Below are 21,728 nucleotides of genomic sequence, written 5' to 3'. Positions count from 1 at the left end.
GTTTTGTCCACTCTATAAAATTTTGAGTGGTGGGGTTTTAAATGGTGGGGTTTGTCCGTCTTCCGTAATATCCCCCTGTGGTTCTCCATAATAGTTATATAAAGAACCCTTGGAGTCATATTTGACTCCGCCTGAGTGTCGCCTAGTTTATATAGACTTGTATAGGAAAACACAGTTTTTTTTTGTGAAACTTCCACTGTCAAGTGGACTTCTGCAAATATCCTATAAATCATGTGTTTTGGACAAAATAGCCCAGCTCTACTTTTTTTATATAACTTGAAGAATAATTGTCGAAAACCACTGGCTGGATAATGTACATGTCACATTATCTATCGGTCTTTAATAGTATAAAAAAATCTATCCAGGGATCAAAATTGATATCGTCAAATGGTTCATTTACTATCATTTTGTATTTAATAAGTTAAATTTTAATCCGAAATTCAATGTCTTGATTATGATAAGCTTTACCATAGGCATTGTAACAACACATACGCAAGCGCACACACACACACGCACGCACGCACATCGCAGACACAAATACACAAAAAACTATAAAAGGTTTCAAATTTTATTTCACTTTTTGTTTCCATCCATACATAATACAAACTTTGAACAGCCCTTTACATATCTTGCAATTGTAAAAATAAACACATAAAGCACAAAATAAACGTATCCTAATTCTCGTACATAACGTCCATTTACATTGACTTTACAGCATGTTAGTGAGAAAAAAACTAAATTATATCATGACCAATTTTTAATTAATTTAGGGCCCAAATCCATGGACTTTTTAAGGGTTTATATCCGGATTTTTGCTACAATAGAATTTACATGAGCCAGTGATGAAATTGTTTATAGATAAAACCTAATTTCTTTTGTTTTGTTTTCTGGTATAAAGTAACATTTTAACAAAATTTGATGAAAATTGTTCATTTAAGATATTACCAATATATCAATGATATAATCGCAGACTTGTACCTCACTTTTCGAAACACCAAAAGAAAATTACATAAATGTAGGGAGATACAAGACAGCTAAGACGAAAATGTCAGAAAAAGACATTGTAACATATTTCAATAAATCTATCTTTGTAATTGAACTTATCTGGTATTGTTTTACATTATAATTAAACTTGAAAATAAAAAAAGAAGGTTTCTGTGTATAAGGCCTTAGAAGACGGATAAGGGGACTAAAACTGACCAAAGAATAATGTAAAAAAGAGAGTACGATATTGCGACCAAGTTGTATTACAATAGATGTAACCACAAAAATTGACATGTGCTCTTTTGTAAATAAATACGTTACTGTGAAATTCTTATTGTATCCTCTTAATCTATACAGGTCAAGGATCTACGCATTGGCACGCGACTTGACAACTTACGTCATAAAGATAGACACGGCCCGTTTCTGTTCCCCTTGTCCGTCTTCCCAAGTGTAACCTAGCTTACAGAGTTAAGAGTCTTTGGTATTGTAGGAGATGCTTTCAGTTAGAAATGTAAATTCAAACGTATACTTTATACCAAACATAGATATGATAAACAAACATCATTCACTACATATATATCTAAAGCTTCTACAATGGTAAAAAAACACCATCAAAATTATTATAATTATATAAAATGGCATAACATGCCAAATATACAACGTGGCGGGAACAAAATAATGCACACGATGATTTTGATAATATATGGTCACCATAATATACAAAAAAAAACAAAATAAAAATAAAAAATGTTGATTTAAAACTATTTTCAGCAGAGGACGGAAATCACTGGTTTTCGCTATGTGATACTTTCACATTAAACTCGGTAATATATTCTTCCAACTGGAAAATATCGAAAGAAAAATGTGAAACAAGCAGGCGAAAAATATCTTTAGTCAATACTGTACAAAAATACATATATATATATGTACAAAGTTCGTCTAACAATGCTATATTTTAAGTGTTGGAACATAATATATAACTGACTCAAGTTTTGAATTTCTTGAGTTAGTTTCATATTGCGTTAAATGTCAACTTGTCCATTATAAGGTTAAAGACAGTACAGTAAAAGTTTTTAAAACAAAACATCTAAATACATGTTCTACTTTTGTTTTTAACTTCTTCCATACATGGTTACATAGATAAATTATAAAACAATACAAAACAGGGAATGAGCTCTCTCACGACGAAATGAACCGCTCAAAAGGAAGATAAATATAAACCGGGACAAACTTAAGCGCGAATGCACCAAAAGGTACTTCCATTTCAACCGCTAGTTGCGCATTTCTACTTTACGGATCTAGCAGGTTTTTTACAGACTTTTATAATCTTATTTTCCAGGGAACTAAACGTTGGAATGTACGTATCCATCTCACAAACTCTCAACACTCAACTGATATTTTGATGATAAAAATTTCACTTCTAAAGAAGATTGATTTTGCAGAATTTTACATTTGTTTTTATATTTAATTTGATATTTCATTTCTTTTATTGCTGCTTGTTTCTCCATGGTGAAAACTTGATAGGCCCCTTCGGCTTTATTCCGGTTACTTCCTTGAAATGGCCCCTGGAATGGGAACATAGAAAATAAATTATGTGAAAAATATAATGTAATTGTATAGTTGCTTTTCACATAAAATGCATTACCTTACCCAGATTACCACTTTTCCAAGGAAAACAAAAGTATTTTCCAAGAAAATAAACACTTTTCCAATAAAAAAAATCCCATTCTTTTCCTTGTAAAATGACTCAAATTTCCAAGAAAACAACACTTTTTTCGAAAGAGAACAACGCTTTTTTCTAAGGAAACAATAGTCTGTTCTTAGGAAAACAACACTCTCTTGTAAGGAAAACTAAAGAAACAACACTCTTTGGTCTTTGTTTCTGTTTCTGCACGCCTCGATAACATGTCAATGTAACAAAAATATTTACAAACTTCAAGAGGGACAGCATGTTTATGAGATCACAATTTGAACCATTACACAGTCCCCTTTGTATACCAAAGAAAGGGGCTTCATTTTTGTACAAAATGTCTGCATCCCTTGGCTGGCTCCTTAAGACAGGTTTTACTGTATATTCATAGTATGACGTATTTTATATAATTTCTGTGTATAGTAAGTAATTAAATCAATTGTTAAATCACGATATTATTTTTTTCCTGTTTAGCACATTTAATAAATTTCAATATAACTAGTAAAAGCTTAGATACGCCAATACGTAAACACAAAATGAAAACTACACGTATAAGTAGATATATTATTTTTAAACTCGTAATTAGGTATAACGTGGTGACACTTTGCAACTTTCAAAGAGGAAAAAATAACTACAAAATACTAGATAGAAAACGGCTATTAATTGTTAATGAGAAGTGATTTTATGCTACGAAAGGTAAAGCCACGATATAACTAAGTTTTAGCTTTTTAAAGGAAGTAAAAGTAAATATTTTTCGAAATACCCCCCCCCCCCCCTCTCACAATTTCATGCTTTTTGTGTACGTCGTCAAAGCATTGTTTTTGTTTTGTTGTTGTTGTTGTTCTGCGCTACTTTTCGCAAATTAATTTTTCCCGCGAATTTATATAAGCGGGAAATTTGCCCGGGTTTACGGTACAGAGAAAATATATAAAAAGGTATCCGGAGAATAATGTGAATTCCACAGTAACGTAGACAGGTATTTTCTCACTGTAACCATGTAGACACACGCCAACATTTCGTGCTGTTATATGCCAGGATTTATTAAGTTCCTGTAAACAGTCAGGTATGTTGATAGCGATCTAAGCATCTTCATAGGGAAAACAGATAACGATTCATTGATACGAGACACATATGATATTATTTAGACGACAAGGTCAGTCACTACACGTGTAATCTGTAAACTTTTGATTTTTCTTAGAATTGCTATATAAAATGGGGAAAACGGAGGACCATTTTCTGACTTGTTTTAAACATGCAAGTTTTTACATGCAATTATTTCATTTTAATTTTAAAATAAATATAGCGTTAACTTTTTACACACACATATTCACTAGAATAAAAAGTTATTTAAGAAATTATAACCACTTTGTTCTACGAAATACCAAATGACATATGTGCCGTGTCACGACAAAACCAACATAGTGCGTTTGCGACCAGCATGGATCCAGACCAGCCTGCGCATCCGCGCAGTCTGATCAGGACCCATGCTGTTCGCTATCGGTTTCTCTACTTGTTATAGAGTTGGTAAGCGAACAGCATGGATCCTGATCACACTGCACGGATGCGCAGGCTGGTCTGGATCCATGCTGGTCGCAAACGCACTATGTTGGTTTTGTCGTGACGCGGCTCATATGTAGGGAAGATTTATGCCAAGGGTTATTGGTGATTCAGCATTGATGATTGGATGCCATTTGGAGGAAGACAAATAATTAGTCGTCCTAAACTGCTGATTCAAACACATGTGTTTACATAAAAGGCCAGGTATTTAGTCATTTGCAAGTCATGAAACTTTTCGAGCGGCCGTGTCAGAAAATGCAATGCACAAGCTGGTGCAGAATCCTATTAGAAAAAAAAATGATGGAGTAAAATTTTTTTTATATAAATGACATATATGCTAATTAACGTCAGAAAATATAGCAAACGAAAGTAAAAGCGACTCGTCAATGTTTCTGTCAAACTATATGATCAAAATCGATCAAACTCCAAGTCATGGATTTTACCTTCACATTGAAAGCTAAGGCATTTCAATGTTAGAAAAGAATCAAAGTACTGAAAGCACTGCTAGTTCGACTGTCTCTGACAAACGGCCTTTCTACACATGAATAGAGTTTTCAAGATAATTGACCTTGACCTTTGATTAAAAATGAATGCGGCAGACAGGGCTCCTCACGGTTCATGTATATTCACAATTGAAGTTCCTGGGGACTGACAGCTCCAGCAGTTTAATGACTAAGGTTTACAAATGCAAAATTTCACAAAAATAAACATTTTTACAATGCTTATCAGACGTCTAATAAAAAATAAAAGGATCTGGCCTACATTTAAAATAACTTGAAAAACTTTTAAATTGTCATTATCAAGCTTGTCCCAAAGTGACGATTAGTCCCCTCCATTCCTGGAAGTGATTATTAATTCCTAACTTTACTGTAAGTGATTATTGGTTCATTGGTTTTCCTTCTGCATAAAACCGATTGTTATCACCCCCCCCGCCTGGTTGACGTTAAAGTAGTCTTAAGCAATGTAGTCTTAAGTGTGCTTGTTTTATAAACGCTACCGTTCATTAACTTAACATCTTCATTAAAACTTACTGTAAGACTGTGAGCTGTAGATGGTTCCCGGCACTTTTAATAAGCTGATGAGCCTGCATATGTGTCAAATTATCTGCGCTGGTTCCCCCAATAGCTTTAATTCCGTCTCCACTGTTGACGTATCCTGCAGCTGGTGAATTTGGGTCTACCTGAAAACGTAAAAGTATTTGTTTGTATTAGTTTTTTGTAAACAAATTTATTTAAGCTCGATTGCAAAACAAGTTCTTGCAACTTAATTAATCTCTTTTGAGTCCGCTCCCTTGAACCAACCTGCACTGGCGTCATAATTATGCAGAAACATGGTGGTGACCCGAGTAAGGCTTGAACTTATTATCCCTGAGTTGACCGCGAGACACCATAACCACTAGGGCACCGCTCCACAGTTTAAAGGGACTTGTATGAATTATTTAAAACAGTAGGATAATTTGAAGTACTTCATTTAAAACCAATTACTATTTTACAGGAAAAAACGCTTTTAGCCATAATTCACTTTCAAAATGTACGTGTTATTATTTTTTTCATTTTATAACTTAACATGTCGTAACATTTCATATGACTTTGACATAAGTAACCTAACGGTAATAAGACTTTGACATAGATATTTAACCCCAGTAACATTTTTTGGAATTTGACATAATAATTATATTTAACCCTTGTTACATTTTATGACTTAACATTTTTCTACATTTTACTCTTGTCACATTTTAAGTGACATTGGTACTATTTTAACAAAGTCACATTTGACATTGTTTACTTAACCCACATAATATTTTATAACTTTGACATTGTCTATCTACCCTAATTATATTTTCAGACTTTGACATTGTATATTTAAGGCAGGCAATATTTTGTATCTTTGACATTGTATATTTCAATCGGGTTACATTTTTTAACTTTGACATTGTATATTTAACCCACAGAACATTTTATAACTTTGACATTGTCTATCTACCCCAATTACATTTTCTGACTTTGACATTGTATGTTAAACCGTAGTTACATTTTACTATTTTGCAATTGTATATTTAATGTCACATATATTTATATTGATATAATGTAAATGTATTTAACACTGGATATATTTTCTCGTATATCTTTGACAGTGAAAATTCAGACATGCTCGCAATTTACTGTTGTTTTAATTTAGCAAGATATATAACATAATCGTTTCAATGGGTTAGACTTATTAGAGTTATTATCTCTTAGCTCCAGTGGGTGAGCTGGTTTTGACCCCTGGTGTTGTTATAAGTTAAGTTTGTAACACCCGACTTCGCCAAAAACATTTTTCCTGTTTCGGCGCGATATTTGGTGCGCCGTAAAACTAAACAAAACAAAAAACCTTCTTGGTGCTTGTATGACTTTCTTTATGAAGTAGTAATAGGTTATAAACTTGGTCTAAGGAATTGTTGAGATACAAGTACTTGGAACAGCCGGTTCTTATTACATACTCAAATTAGTCATAGATATTTTCACTGGCACTGGCCTGTTATTTGTCTGGTATAATGACAATTTACATATGTATATTTTCTATTTTGTCGTTGTTCGCATTTATCAGCGCACCTGCTCTCATGAATTTATCTTTGAGCGAGTACATTACTCTTGTATCAATTAGATAAGCACTAATTGTACATGATAACTCTATCTGTTGTTATTAGTTATGCTACTGTGCTATTCATAAAACTTTGGCAGAGATATTTTTTCATCATCACGCCATGAGTATATAACTTTTTTCTTCAGGTTAATACCCTAATTAACCCAACGTTTGGGGTTTGGACCTCCAAAACGTCTTAAAATCCAAATAAATTTTATATTTGTCAATCCCAGCACATATACTTATATCATATACTAATATATCAATGAAACTTAATTTAGCAGTTTTGGAAAACAGTCATATTTGAATGTGTATAATATATTATAAACACCCCAAGTGTCTGCCTGATTAACCATCTGTTAAATTAATTAAGTCATATGCTTATAAATACTAAATACTGGTCAACCTTCGCCTGATTTTTTTTTAATATTTGTCTAAGATTTTGAACAGTGGATTTGAAGCATGAATTGCTACATGCGAATTTTATTTATTTTAAGCACTTTCTCCGAAGGGAATAATAAAGAAAGAAGATTTGATACGGTGGCGCTCTTGCATAAAGCACATTTCGCCAATACGTTTCGTTGATAGCTAGTTTCAAAGATTAGTTTCAGGTTTTGCTAAAAGAAATATGCCTATTTTAAATTGTCCGATACTGTTTATTTATAATATGTCAGACAAGCCAAGTATAGTTCGTGATGAAGCAAACCTAATACAGTATAAAAGGGACAGCGTTGTTGACGTCATCATACGTTACGCTCGCAGCAATATGAAATATGAGCCGTGTCACGACAAAACCAACATAATGGCTTTGCGACCAGCATGGATCCAGACTAGCCTGCGCATCCGCGCAGTCTGATCAGGATCCATGCTGTTCGCTATTAGTTTCTCTACTTGTTTTAGAGTTTGTAAGCGAACAGCATGGATCCTGATCAGAGTGCGCAGATGCGCAGGCTGGTCTGGATCCATGCTGATCGCAAACGCACTATGTTGGTTTTGTCGTGACACGGCTCATATGTTAAGATATATAATTTCTAAAGTATTTATTTATACACTGTATGTATATAAATATAAGTTTTGCCTGTTTAAACCGCACGTGTTTTTAAAGTAAATACATATCTGATACATTTCAGGGTTTTCAGCAATTTTTAAGACCAAATGTTTCATGTAATATGCCAAACTTACGTCAACACGTGGTCTGAGATATTTGTGATGTATTCTAGCGGAATATAATAACACTTGTAAGTTGCCACATATCTTTCGTTATATAATGTTTTAAACGATGACAGTCATGTGTTGATATGTTGAACTGAATGCTTTGTTAACATTTAATGTCTAGCTGTTCTGCCATCGTCGGACCAATCGGAACTCCTCGGCTATTTTTACTTGTAATAAGCTTTCATGAAACTGTTTTTCATTTTTTTAATCAATAACAGTTAAAGATGTGTTGTATATATCTTTGTATGTACCTTTGGTGACAAAGCCATGAAAATATCTACGACTTATTACATTTACAACAGTCTGTTATATTACTGCATATAAAATGGATTAAATGTCATGTCCAAATGCGTGCAAGAAGAACACATACATACAGTTATTATTAAAGATATGATTTACATGTAATTTGCCACTAATCTATTTAAAAAGCATTTTTATTTATTTATTTATTTTATTTATTTTGAGATATAGAGACTATTTGTGTAAGACTTTATCTCACGTTGACATCAACACCTAGTAACTATTGGCATTGTTGGCAACGTAATGTTGAATGATGTTAGGATGGAAATAGCATTTTTAGTACTGTAAATTTGTAGCTACTGATGTGTTAGATAATACGTTGCCAAATGAGTATTATGTATATATAATTATAAAGTTTTGTATTTATTCTTGTATGTCATTCGTGCCTTTCTAGTGTGCCTTTGTACTACTATGTCAGTGCTTTTTTATCATATCATGTGATCAAGCCTTTCTTTGAATTTAGTAAAACATTACATAAATGATATATTCTCATTATATAAATATAATGTATTATATTTTATTACCAAACATATGTCTGTCACGTGATACATGCAAACACCATACTTAACCAATTGACAGACAGACAGACAGACAGACAGACAGTCTGACAGACTTACAATACAAATTAAATCATATTATACAACATGTTTAATTAAGGTGCGTAATTTAGCGAAAGGCATCGGTATGGGGAGATAGATCGAATTCGGAAGATGTATTTACGATAGGATCTCTGAGAATGAACAGACCATGAAAGTACATATGAGCCGCGTCATGAGAAAACCAACATAATGGGTTTGCGACCAGCATGGATCCAGACCAGCCCGCGCAGTCTGATCAGGATCCATGCTGTTCGCTATCAGTTTCTCTACTTATAATAGAGTTGGTAAGCGAACAGCATGGATCCTGATCAGACTGCGCAGATGCGCAGGCTGGTCTGGATCCATGCTGGTCGCAAACCCACTATGTTGGTTTTGTCGTGACGCGGCTCATATGAATTTTATGAGAGCAGATCTGTCTTGTTAACTTAATCAAGTTCTAGTATAAAAACTAAACTTATAAAACACTTCCCACGCTTAATTTGTAGTTGGTTTGCTTAGAATTTAGCAATATATTTAGTTACTATAGGAGCTTTGCTTTTTTTAGATACTCCAGTTTATCAGCCAGAGAAATAAGGTTGGTCCGACTGTATACTGTACGGACTGGCCAAGCTCTTCACAAGTGGCCACGGCACGTTATTATCATTATCTATTCCTTTTAAAAAAAAAGACGGCTGGTTTCCAAAACCGTTGACCATGTTAAAATAAGTTTTAACAGCTAACAGTGCATTCCATGCTAAGACAGCACAGGTGTACCGGCTGATCTAACCTGTACATGTCGCATGGGTAGAATCTGCTGCCGACAGCCGGCGGCTAAAGGTTAATGCATCGATGCATTGTTTCTCAGACTCACAAATTCCAAGTTTGTTAGCATCGGGTAGGATGATTTCTACCTATAATTTCTATTGATCTTAGAACAGATATACATATATAAAACATAACAGATATACATAGGTAAAAGAAAATTGTTATGCGTTTGTTCATTATACAGTCTTGCATTTAACGACTGTCACATTAAGTATATCTTACGATTAAACACTCGCATGTACCATCTCTTAGATGTGTATTAAGATAATATGAGCCGCGTCACGACAAAACCAACATAATGGGTTTGCGACCAGCATGGATCCAGACCAGCCTGCGCATCCGCGCAATCTGATCAGGATTCATGCTGTTCGCTTACAAACCCTATTACAAGTAGAGAAACTGATAGCGAACAGCATGGATCCTGATCAGACTGCGCGGATGCGCAGGCTGGTCTGAATCCATGCTGGTCGCAAACGCACTATGTTGGTTTTGTCGTGACGCGGCTCATATCATAATTATTATCTCGCTGACTGTACAGATGTTCCGATGTGCATTGTTTTGTTATCAGTTTTCCAATTAGCTGTTAATTATGTTAATTGCTGTCTGACTAATTAATAATTAAGCAATAACTCACTGATTCATATGTGTTCAAACTATATTTTGCAATTTGTATAAAAATATTTTGAATTTTATGTCTAACAATAGCATAAATATTTTGTTATTAGATATTTTAAAGATTCTGGTTATCTCAAATGTGTACGTGTTAATAAATTTAGATCAGCAATTATAGAGAACTTCCCACAGCCATTACTCCCCAAAAAGGAACAAAGTAGAAAAGCGTGACGAACGCGATGAAAAGTTTGCTTTAAGCCATTTATATACATGCATATACGTATATTAACAATTGAATCATATCTAGAGTGATTAAAGAGATTCCGCTAAGAGCTTTTTTACATTATTGAACTTGGATTTTTTTTTGTTCTTGCTTATTTTTTTTTCGAGATTTGTGTACCATTTGATGTATGTCTGGCCCAGAAACTTGTTGTGCAGAATGTAAGATCATTCACTCTATTATTCCAGATAACCTTTCTAATTGTGCAAAATGACCCAAGTAAAAATGTTTAAACGCAAACGTTTTTAAATCAAATTTGCTCAAACATCGCAGAAAAATCAATCTTCAATTTAAATCCTTCATTGTTTGCATATTTTTCAGTTTTAAATGCTTTAAATGTTTTAAATTTTTGATTTTAGGCCTTTGGACATCAGCTGAGCTCCTTTTTTCAGACCGTTAACAATTATTCAGATGAACTAGTAAAAAATATACAATATTTTGATGTTGCAGCCATCAAAAGTATATAACTTGTGCCTTTTAAAAGTACTTATGATAAAGATCCTTGCATCTCAATTTACAATGCATGTGTACATAAGGAAAACTCCTTTCACCAAAAACTTCAGTATAAGCAATGGCAATATGGGACAGCCTTTGCTTCTTCTTTTACATTAACATAAAGCCAACACTACTATTATACTTATTTGCTCTTCTTTATTAACGTTATAGCTTGAACGATACGGCATTAATGCCATTTTATATGAAATTTATTAATACTTATTATACAAGAGCGATGCATTAATCACTGCATGATTACGTACTTGCCTGTGAACGCATATATTCACCTTTTTTACTGAAATACTAGTATTGAAAAGTGTATATAAGGTCAATCCAAAATATTATTTACGGGTCGAACCGAACACTTTTGCATTAACGAATTAAAGATCGACCTATAAAATGCACTGTGATGCATATTTTAATGATAATATATTAGATTTGGTGAGTCTTTATTACAGACGCTCATAAATGATCTATTTAAGATTTTAACTCACCTTTTTAATTTGAAGTGGAATCCTAAAATCACGCCCACCGCTGATCTTCATTCCCCAGGGCTGGTTCACTGATTGCCTTGATATATTTACAGTTGTCATGTTCCTTCCTTTTTTTACCTTTCCACTTAGTTTTACCTCAACTCTGCTATTAATTCCCTTTCACTGCTTCACTTTTTTCCCCGAAAAAAAATCTTCAATATTAAACAATCAAACAAGCAACCTGTTTATATCTGTTTTCACAATATTCCAATTTTTATTTTGTTTACAAAATTCCAAAAATGTGTTATCACCTGAAGCAGGTGGTATGAACCTAACCGTTTATCTGCCGATTCTAGCAGAAAGCAGAAGAAATGATAGTAGATTCTACAACATACTGATTACACGATGCACCGGTTCCTACACAGGTAAAAAGAGGAAAATTGTAAACGAAGCTGGGGGAAAACAATAAGACTTAGGTAGGTAATGTGTAATCCAGGTAGGTTTACCTTGAATTCACATGCCGACTTACTCTTACATTTCATTCCATTAGTTAGACCTGGCACTGTAACATTGTTATTTATAGCTCTTTACAACATTTTTTTTTCTGTTTCCCCCACCCCAAGACTAACATAATCTGATTTATAGATGTTACGAGTATCCAATTATTAAAATAAAATTGTTCAAGGACATCATATCATTCTAAATATTTGCCCTTTAGTTAAATCACGGTCTAAAATAGAATTTAAATAACCCTGGTGCAATGATTCGTTTTATTGACAGACCTGCCATACATTGCCAACTAAATACAACATGAAAACCAAATTACTAAATGGCAAGTTTGTAATCGTAACATTTCATGTGGTTTTTGTTTATAAAAAAAATACATTTATGGCTAACGAGCATTCGAAATCAATTGGCGAGCCCTGACTTGCATTGTAAGCAAAATGTCTAGTGGTTGAGCTACCTGACCTCTCGTGCTCCAAAACAGTTAAACTTTCCCCACTAAAACTATAGGTTCAGCTACCTGACCTTCCATCATCCGCCAGTGTAATTTTCCGCAATGAATCTGTATTAAGCTAGCCTCAAGGTTATTCAAATTTTTTTTCTGAGTTTTGTCTCAAATCACAAGATTTTCATTGGTAAGTGAACATTCTGTGACAGTTTCTGACCAATCAGTTACTGAGGTCTGAGTTTAGAAACGTTCTTGTAACCTCGGACACTGTACTATACACATGCTATTAAAAAGAAAGATGCATTGATATAGATCTATTTTAAGGTAGTATACATGCATTATCTCCACTTTGAAGTAGAATCACTGTCAACAGCATTGGAACGGAGGGGCGTGGGTTCAAACCCCAGAGGGAGCAACTTTTTTTCTTTTTAACATTTTTATGTATCTCTCAAATCCCTTATGAAAGAAAAAAGTGTTTGATTTTAATTATATAATTATTGCAGGTATTTAATTTAATGTGTTATTGATAGAGAATCATTTAAAGAAAAATTCAAATACAGATGTATGTCATTTGTAATGCAGTGACAAATCGGAGACAAAATATATCACATAATTAAAAGCTTAGTAAACATTATCTAGAGTTCGAAACACTTTATGTTCCCTATCTTTGCGAGTTACGCGGCTGTAATCTATGATATTTAAAGTGCTTAAAATCAGCAGTGTTATCCTAACATCTACTCCTGATATTTGATATAATTCGGTGATTTGATAAATTCTCGTAGAAACTTTATTGCTTTTCATGAGACTATATCATGAATTAAATTTTACAACCGTTAAATGTGTTTTGAGAAAATGTTTTAAATATAGATTACAAAGTAACGTTGTTAGAAATTTTGTTGAAATATTAGATAAATATTCTTACAAGTATCTTTATTGTTTTTGTCTTATCTCGTCATAACAGGTCTTCACTATCAGAATGTTGATTTATGTAAATTTAGGAGCGTAAGAATAAAGTTCATAGAAACACCATTTATAAACAGAGATTCCGTATTTTAAATTTATTTCGAAAATTTACGTTTCGTCTCGACGGAATTAGAATTGGCGTGAAATGCTCACTGTATCTGGAGTTTTTCTGTAAATAAGCAAAACAGACGCCCGTCGGAACTAATTTGAATATGTTGGCTCGCACCAAGACTGAGTCTGTTAAGATGTTATCGTGAATTTCAAACTTTACAGGTAGAGGAGGACCTCTAGTGCCCCCACAGTGCATTTTTTTTCACGCACGGCCAGGCACCGTTGTAGAACCACCGACCTTCCGTGTGCTTGAAATCACATTAAAGAATCATTAGTCCCGGTCAGGATTCGAAACCACGGGGATGGAGGACAAGAGATTTCGAAGCAGACGATCGTAACCACTCAGCATCAGAGGTTTGTAACGTATGTAAGCTTGTCAAAATTGCACACACAGACGATACCTTATTCCAATTTGTCTTTAGTTAGAAAGAAGACTCTTTTCATAAGACAGTGTTTCGAGAGAGATACATTTAACGTTAACCAACCATTATAGTTTACATACTTCTTTCGAATTGTTTCGAAAATAAAATGTGAGTACATGTGATAGTAATAAGCTATTTCACAAATTATGCTGATACTTTACTTTTTGGCTACTTGAAATCATTCGAAGACTCTAAAAAAGCTCTTGTAAAGCCATTGAAATTTTGAATTTTGGTTTACACGACCTAAGACGCTGTACTGAATCTCTTCCAATATTTTTCTACGTACGTCACTACACTTCTTTTAAATTGAAATAGCAAGATCTACTTTTAATCATCAATTACAATATCAATATAACATCTTCAATTTAAGATATTAACATTCCAATAGAAATGGAAATTGGCATTTGATTTTATGTTTTCCCATTATAAACTGTTTTAAAGTGAGGCGAGGCTGTTCCGTAATATTGTCTTGAAAATATGCCAGCTTAAATTATATACAGAAATAAGTAAAGGCGTTGACGTGAGATGTATTTGTGAATCCAGTACAACATGTGTTTATACTTCATGGTATATAAATATTATGTTTCAATATTTCTGTACCAACAGTGTCATACATGTTTCATATAACAATTTATAGATTAGAAAATATGGTTTTGGTCATAAATAAAAAAAACAATCATCAATTTTGGTCATAAATAAAAAAACAATAAATAAAAACAATCTTCAAGGAAGCAATATTTTATTTAATGAGTCATCAAAGTACATGAAAAAAGCAATACAAAAATACATAACAATAATAACTAGAAATGTTATGGCAATTGAGTCAACATGTAAAATACAAAGCACTACTAATATATAGACTAAAGTAGTCAAGAAGGCCGAAAACTACGACAAATACAAATTAGCGTTTTAATCATACTGGAGAATATGCATGGTAGTTTAGTTTTTTTTAATCTTGAGTAAACTGTTCACTCTCTGATTTTTGTTCAATATACTCAAATTACCTGATTTGAGTAAATGAATATTCAATTTAACATTACAATATCATTTACACATTTCAATGCTTTATCAACTCGCTATATATTAAAGTTCAAAAACGGTTTTGGCCATTACTCCGACGCTGCCGTCATATTTGGCAAACATTATACATGCACCAAATTTGTTTTCTTCAATCAGAATTGATCTGTTATTTAAATTCTGATGTTCTCCGTCTCATGTTTGCATGAATTTTATTGAAGATGTGATATTAACCTTTTATTCATCATCGTTTTTTCTTAAAGGAATATTTGTCAGTTTAACAGAATTGCCAACGTTACTGTCATGAAGTATCATCACGGTGACAGGTTTCCCTCGCCAATTGCTTAAAAGAAAATAATATATCTCTCTCCATGTAGAAACCTCACCAATGTCTTAAAACACATATGATTCACTTTCCATGTAAAATATCTCCAGATTCATGCACAAGTCCCACAGTGAAACAGTAAATAAATAACATTTCAATATTCTGTTTGTTATTGAATGCAAAAGTAATATTTTCTATGCTTCTTCCGCTGTCAAGTTCAATCGCAATTTTTTTCAAAAATCGCATTACGTTTCAGCAAATTTATTTTTCAAAAAACTGGTTACGTTTCAATTTATTTTTTGTCGTGAAATCATTTCACTGATATTCATATAAATTAATTATTAATATCTCAAAATTATAATGATTTTATCGAAAACCATACTTCTTTAAATCTTTCCTTATCTTCTGTGGGATCATCATTTCTATTCGCTCTTTTTCCTTTCTCTCAATTTCTACTCTGATTAACTCTTGCTGCTTTTCCTCTTCTATTCTTTTCTTTGATTTAAAACCCAATCCTTTCTTTGTGCAATTCATAATAACTGGCGTTTGCTGATTTTTTGCCCCATTTGATGCAGGTGTGCACTTTCCGGAAGTTGATAGCTGACGGGTTTTCTGCTTTTCCTCAATTTCCAGGAACTCTTCAATATCTTTATCCCAGTCCCAGTCTTCGTCGTCATCACATTTGCGACGGACAGACAGATCTATCTTCTGTCTTTCGCTCGCTCGATGATTTCTATCAGACATTTCTAAATTGAAAATGTTGGCAAAATTATAATTTTCCATTTTATTAATAATATTCAATTATATTATGAATAATCTATTAAATTATTAACGAACAGTTTAATAATATTCTTATTTAATATAAAGTACTATTTATGCTCTTGCATATGTGTTTAATTTAATGTTCTGTATTATAAAATTTTGGCTTCAATAATCTATATATATGAACATATTGATAGGTAAAAGCACATAACAATGGTTGTCGCCAAAATTTCCTTCAAATGCAAAATCTGACTGTCTAAACCTATTATTAATCCCCTTAATAATTTAAGATCACAAACATGTGACTTTATTAACTTTTGGTTTTGTAATTTTAAACAAATATGAAAATAAAGCTCAACAAAGGAGAGCAACATTTGCAAGAAAAGGAGAGCAACATTTGCAAGACAAAGCCCCTCCCAACAATATCCAATAGCCACAACACCCAAATGGGCATCAGAAGTCAAAAGATATCACGTTTAATTGGATTTTACCTTCTTTTGGACATAGACGCTTTGTTTCATTGCCAGTTTTATCATACGATGTAACAGCCTTTACTGGTTGCCTATTCATGTTCATCCGTTGCGCCTGCTGTTTTCTATGTTTCCTAAGAAGATCTCGTTCTTTCTGCCACGTGACTTCTTTGTTAATGTCGTGATGGATTTTAGGACAGGTGGGAACTAATTTAGATTGTGAGTCTACTCGTGAATTGTTACGTTTGATTTCTTCCAAGTGGATGCTGTCAGTGTGCTCCACTATAACTTTGGTTTCGGGAAGTTTATCTTTTGTCTTTCCAACTTTTGTATCATTGGATTTATGTCGCTTATCAATAGCAGGAACAACTTTTTCATTCGTTTCTCTTCTGTGTGTTATAACAGGGGCTTTATTATCACACTTTACACCTTTCCGGCGGCTGAATAAATCTTTTTCTCTGATCTCCTTTTTAGGTTCGGGTTCTGCACTTGTGGCAAGTATTGAAACTTTATAAGATGGTTGAATAGGGTTTATGTCTGGTAGTCGCTGAGATTTGAGCGGTGGAAGTCGTGTTGATTTCCTTGGTGGCAATGGCTGGAGTCTTGGTGAAATCCCTATTGTCACCTCAACTCCTTCACCTGAATGTGAGTATAACATAATTGATAAAAGAAATGTATGTTAAATAGAGGTAAACAGTGTTTAAGTAAAGAGCAACAGAAAATAACAAAAATAAACGATGATTTCTTGATATACCTGATTTTAAGTTAATATTTCTTTGATAAGCAATTTTATCATATACTAGTAGAGAGTACGTGTTTTTTTTACTAAGAATAATGGGTATCTTACCTTGCGTAGGTTTTCTTGAATCAGGTAATCTGTAAAATTAGAAATATTTACAAGTTTATTTTCAGTGGATTTCAATGTTTTAAAGAAGAACAGATATTTAAACATGCATGACATTTAAGCTTCAAATAAAATGTAAAGAATGTGAAGCTATTAGGACAGTGCAATTAAAATACCGTGGCATATCATGTCATTTCAGGACAGATGGTAGGTACGTTCGTCTGTGCTTTGAAGGAAAATGGATTAATTTAATATTTTTCTTAACCCCTAACTTCCTGTTACTCTTAGATTTTACTCTCCAGCCTCCGTATTTTGGACTGTATCATCATCAATTTTGTGAATATCAAGACGAAAATTTAAAATTGGATCAGCCAAACGTGTAGAGCATTGTCAGATTGGACTGAAATGAAGACTGGCTTGGCTCTATACTGATGACAAAGGTTAATGTCTGTTAGTTCCATCAGGATAAGGGTTAATCTTAACCCCCAATATATTACTTTTTCAGATTAAATTTATATGAGTGGAAAAACGTCTATACATTACATTTTCAGATTAAAATTATATGAGTGGAAAAAAGCCCATACATAACATTTTCAGATTAAATTATATGATCGGTAAAAACCGCTCATACATTACATTTTCACATTTAAATTTTATGGTCGGTTAAAATCATATTAGTGGTAAACCGTCTATTCTTTACATTTTCAGATTAAAACTACATGATCGGTAAATCCGCCTATACATAACATTTTCTAATGAAAATTATATGATCATTGAACCCCCTATACATTTCAATTTCAGATTAAAATCATATGATTGGTAAACCGGCTGTACATTACATTTGAAAATTAAAACTACATGATCATACATAACATTTTTGGTAAACCGCCTATACCTTACATTTTTAGATTAAAACCATGGTATACTGCCTTAAATAACATTTTCAGATTAAAATATATCATATTCTCAGATTAAAATCATATGATCGGTAAACACCTATACATTTCATTTTCAGAATAGAATTATATGATCGGTACAAAACATTTTCATATGAAAATAGTATAATCGGTAAACTGCATATGCATTACATTTTCAGATTAAAATCATATGATTGGTAACCGCTTAGCAGATTAAAAGTATATGATTGGTAAACCGTCCATACATTACATTTGCAGATTAAAATTAGATGATTGGTAAAACCGTCTTAACATGGCATTTTCAGATTAAAATTATGGTTAACTTCCTATACATTACATTTTCAGATTAAAATTATATGACCCGTTAACCGGTTATACATTACCTTTTCAGATTATTAAAATTATATGATTGGTTAAACCCCTTATACATTTCTTTTCAGATTAAAATAAAATGATCACTAAACCGCCTATGAATAACATTTTCAGAATAAAATTATATGATCTGTAAAACCGTCTTTACATTACAATAATATGATCAGTAAACCGCCTTTGCTTTACATTTTCAGATTAAAATAATATGATTGGTAAACCGCATATACATTGCATTTTCAGATTAAAATTATATGAGTGGTAAAAAGCAGCAGTAGCCAAATAAATGGTTTTATTGCAATTTAGGAACTTGGGCTCGAGGCAAACAGAAGAAGCCATAACATATCTGACCATATGTCTTTAAATGGCACCAGTAATATTATTTTTAAAAAGGGTAACTTAAAGTATTTTCATAATCCAGATAAAACAGACAAATCAAAAGTAACCAGTACAGCATCACATTAAGGCTTGACTAAAATAAATCTAAGTCATTTTACCTGTTCATTTTCTGCAAGAAATACTATATGTTTCAGTAATCATTATATTTAATACCAATTCTGCAGTTTAATTAGCGCCTGTCACTTAGTAAACCTATTTTGACGTTAAAATGCTTTACGTTGTCTATAGAGACGTCGTCAAGAAATATCACGTGACTTAATTGTTTCAGTTGACCAATAGAAACGCGTTTTGTAGATTTTATGTTTCAGCTATATTTACATGCATTTAGATCTACTGAATAAAAAAATTACATGCTCTTTCCATTTTACAAACTTTATATTTTATAAGATAATCATCGACTCTAAGCTCAAAATCAATTTAGTAAAAGTATTTGGAACTTTTAAATTGGAGGGGGGGGGGGGGTATTTTGTGGAAAACAAGTAGTATAGGGATAGAACACCGTGCCCCTAATCCGGAGGTTGTGGGTTCGAATTGCACCAGACGCGATATTCTCATTCAGCTTCCTTAACTCTCATTGGTGAGATTACTGCTTGGTTTTAGGAATACTTGTTCTGAAAGAATAATCTAATGATCGAATGTGACTTAATAGTGAAATGTATAAATGAGACCATCCCCCAAAATGAATTAGTCATTGACTGAAATAACACAATTTTAATCATAATTTTAGCTGGAACTGTTCGAGAATGCTTAAAATAACACCATTTGTTATGTCTAATGTCCGAGACAATATTTTGTAATTGGCAAAAACTGAATCCAAATGAAATAATGCATTTGTTCTTAATGCTAGTGTTCCGACAAATTCTGATCGTTTCTGGCGGCATATCTTGGTAATGGCATTATAATTAAATCACTTTCAATAACAAAACAATATTCTCTATGCTTACCTTGTCATTTGAGTTGATAAATGATTAAATGTTCTATGGTTGAAAGCCTATTTAATCTGTTACATCCAGCATGGTGACATACCGACGTCGTTACTTGGAAACGTCACGGTCTCGTTCTAGACAGTAACGTAACGCGAATGAACGCGATATCTAGAAAACGTTTTGAATTTAGGCCTAAACTGACCACGACATTTTTCTATGTGCAATTATATTGTTTTTTTTTTTATTATATGTATGGTAATGGTGGCTCCAAACAGCTATGCGTTTATTTCAATATAACCGGACAATATAAGATGGTATGAGATTAAGTGAATAATCCTAAATATACTTATGTTGCATAAATCCGGTAACATTGCATGGCAAACTGCGTTATTTTATCACGCTGAATATTTTAATTGCCAATACATGTATATACAACACATTTACCCTTTTTTTCCAAAATAACTATTGACTGAATTGCGAACAGTGCGCAGATCAGACGGCGAGTAGGCGCCAGCTGATCTTGGTTTGCACTGGTCACAAGGATAGATGAAGCATGACGTTTAAACAGCTCTGAATTTTCAACTATTGTATAAATTATGAAAACATTATCATGAATCTGTATTTCATCAATATTGATCATTTAAAACAACTATATAAGAACGCATTAATTTTTTTCCACTTTTGATGTGTTAAGCATTAAAACTGCAATCTATTACCGGCAACTTGCCAATTCTACAACTAGAACCGCGACGAAAGATGAAAGAAAACACAAAACAATCATATAATCTGCAGAGAAAAAGAGTGGTGGTATCAAGGAATAGACAATAATAATCTGACTTGTGAAACAATCGGTTGTTGAAAAACAAATGCATGTTTTGTAGTACAATAGCACGTGCAGAAACAGTATGTGAAACTGCCAAGACAATTAAAATACTGCCAATTTTGACAACTGATATTACAGTGTAGCTTTTTTAAATATGTCCTTTAAGCATACTTATTAAAATAACATTACCTCGAAATGCATTTCCGTTAACACTTTATGCAATAATCTGATCTTGATCTGGCATTTAAATCATTCCAACATCTACTCCTGATATTTGATATAATTCGGTGATTAATAAAATTATCGTAGAAACTTTATTGCTTTTGATATGTCTATATCAGGAATTAAATTTTACAACCGTTAAATTCGTTTTGTGAACATGTACGAGGGGTGTTCGGGAAATTTAAGGACTTTTGCTGTATTTTTTTCCTTAATGGTGCGTTTTTATCCATATTCCACAAAATGTAATTTAGATATGTGCTCAATATGTAGTATAACGCTCACTAACAAGAATAGACAAATACCGCTCGAAACTTGTTTCTTTGGGAACCGCATAACACATACCTTGAGCACTCCGTTTTTATCGTATGTAAGTTAATGGTACCGATATATTTAATTTATAATACTTTTCTTAAATTACAATGGATAACGTCACGAAAAACACGAGCGTTAAATACAACGTCAACGTCATTTCCTGAAAATTCTACTCGTAAATCGTTACAATTGTTTGAATAACAACGGTTTTAACATCACTGGTCCTTTCACAAATCAAGAGAAAAATGACGTCAATAGGCGAC

The 21,728-nt window shown here is 32.9% G+C and overlaps 2 protein-coding genes across 3 annotated transcripts; both read right to left on the bottom strand.

The window, feature by feature from the left end:
• Positions 1-554: 554 nt before the first annotated feature.
• LOC132739072 (PDZ and LIM domain protein 1-like) lies at positions 555-12,223 on the bottom strand. Its single transcript, XM_060726726.1, has 3 exons — positions 11,653-12,223; positions 5,263-5,411; positions 555-2,549 (listed from the first exon to the last, which is right to left on the bottom strand). The coding sequence occupies exons 1-3, from the start codon at positions 11,749-11,751 to the stop codon at positions 2,471-2,473; spliced, it is 327 nt and encodes a 108-aa protein (XP_060582709.1). The 5' UTR covers positions 11,752-12,223; the 3' UTR covers positions 555-2,470.
• A 2,677-nt stretch (positions 12,224-14,900) lies between these two features.
• LOC132739015 (uncharacterized) lies at positions 14,901-20,202 on the bottom strand. Of its 2 annotated transcripts, none has more exons than XM_060726658.1 (4): positions 20,127-20,202; positions 17,501-17,529; positions 16,675-17,292; positions 14,901-16,167 (listed from the first exon to the last, which is right to left on the bottom strand). In XM_060726658.1, exons 1-4 carry the CDS (start codon positions 20,132-20,134, stop codon positions 15,788-15,790), a joined length of 1,035 nt encoding a protein of 344 aa, XP_060582641.1. In that variant the 5' UTR covers positions 20,135-20,202; the 3' UTR covers positions 14,901-15,787. The 2 variants fall into 2 exon arrangements, with proteins under 2 accessions (XP_060582641.1, XP_060582648.1); XM_060726665.1 differs by lacking the exon at positions 20,127-20,202 and adding an exon at positions 19,281-19,403.
• Positions 20,203-21,728: the final 1,526 nt, after the last annotated feature.

Source organism: Ruditapes philippinarum, unplaced genomic scaffold, assembly GCF_026571515.1.
Source record: "Ruditapes philippinarum isolate M1 unplaced genomic scaffold, ASM2657151v2 ctg223_1_1_1_1, whole genome shotgun sequence".
NCBI lineage: Eukaryota > Metazoa > Mollusca > Bivalvia > Venerida > Veneridae > Ruditapes > Ruditapes philippinarum.
This window is presented reverse-complemented; position numbering and strand designations above follow the sequence as displayed.

Bases quoted from the DNA above. Each gene is read 5' to 3' on its own strand.
- LOC132739072 (XM_060726726.1), bottom strand. From the start codon at position 11,751: ATGACAACTGTAAATATATCAAGGCAATCAGTGAACCAGCCCTGGGGA. The intron at 5,412-11,652 runs GTGAGTTAAAAT...TTACGTTTTCAG, and splicing joins TTCCACTTCAAATTAAAAAG to GTAGACCCAAATTCACCAGC. The intron at 2,550-5,262 runs GTAAGTTTTAAT...TTCCCATTCCAG, and splicing joins CTACAGCTCACAGTCTTACA to GGGCCATTTCAAGGAAGTAA.
- LOC132739015 (XM_060726658.1), bottom strand. The intron at 17,293-17,500 runs GTAAGATACCCA...ACTCACATTCAG, and splicing joins TTCAAGAAAACCTACGCAAG to GTGAAGGAGTTGAGGTGACA. The intron at 16,168-16,674 runs GTAAAATCCAAT...TTTTCAATTTAG, and splicing joins GCGTCTATGTCCAAAAGAAG to AAATGTCTGATAGAAATCAT.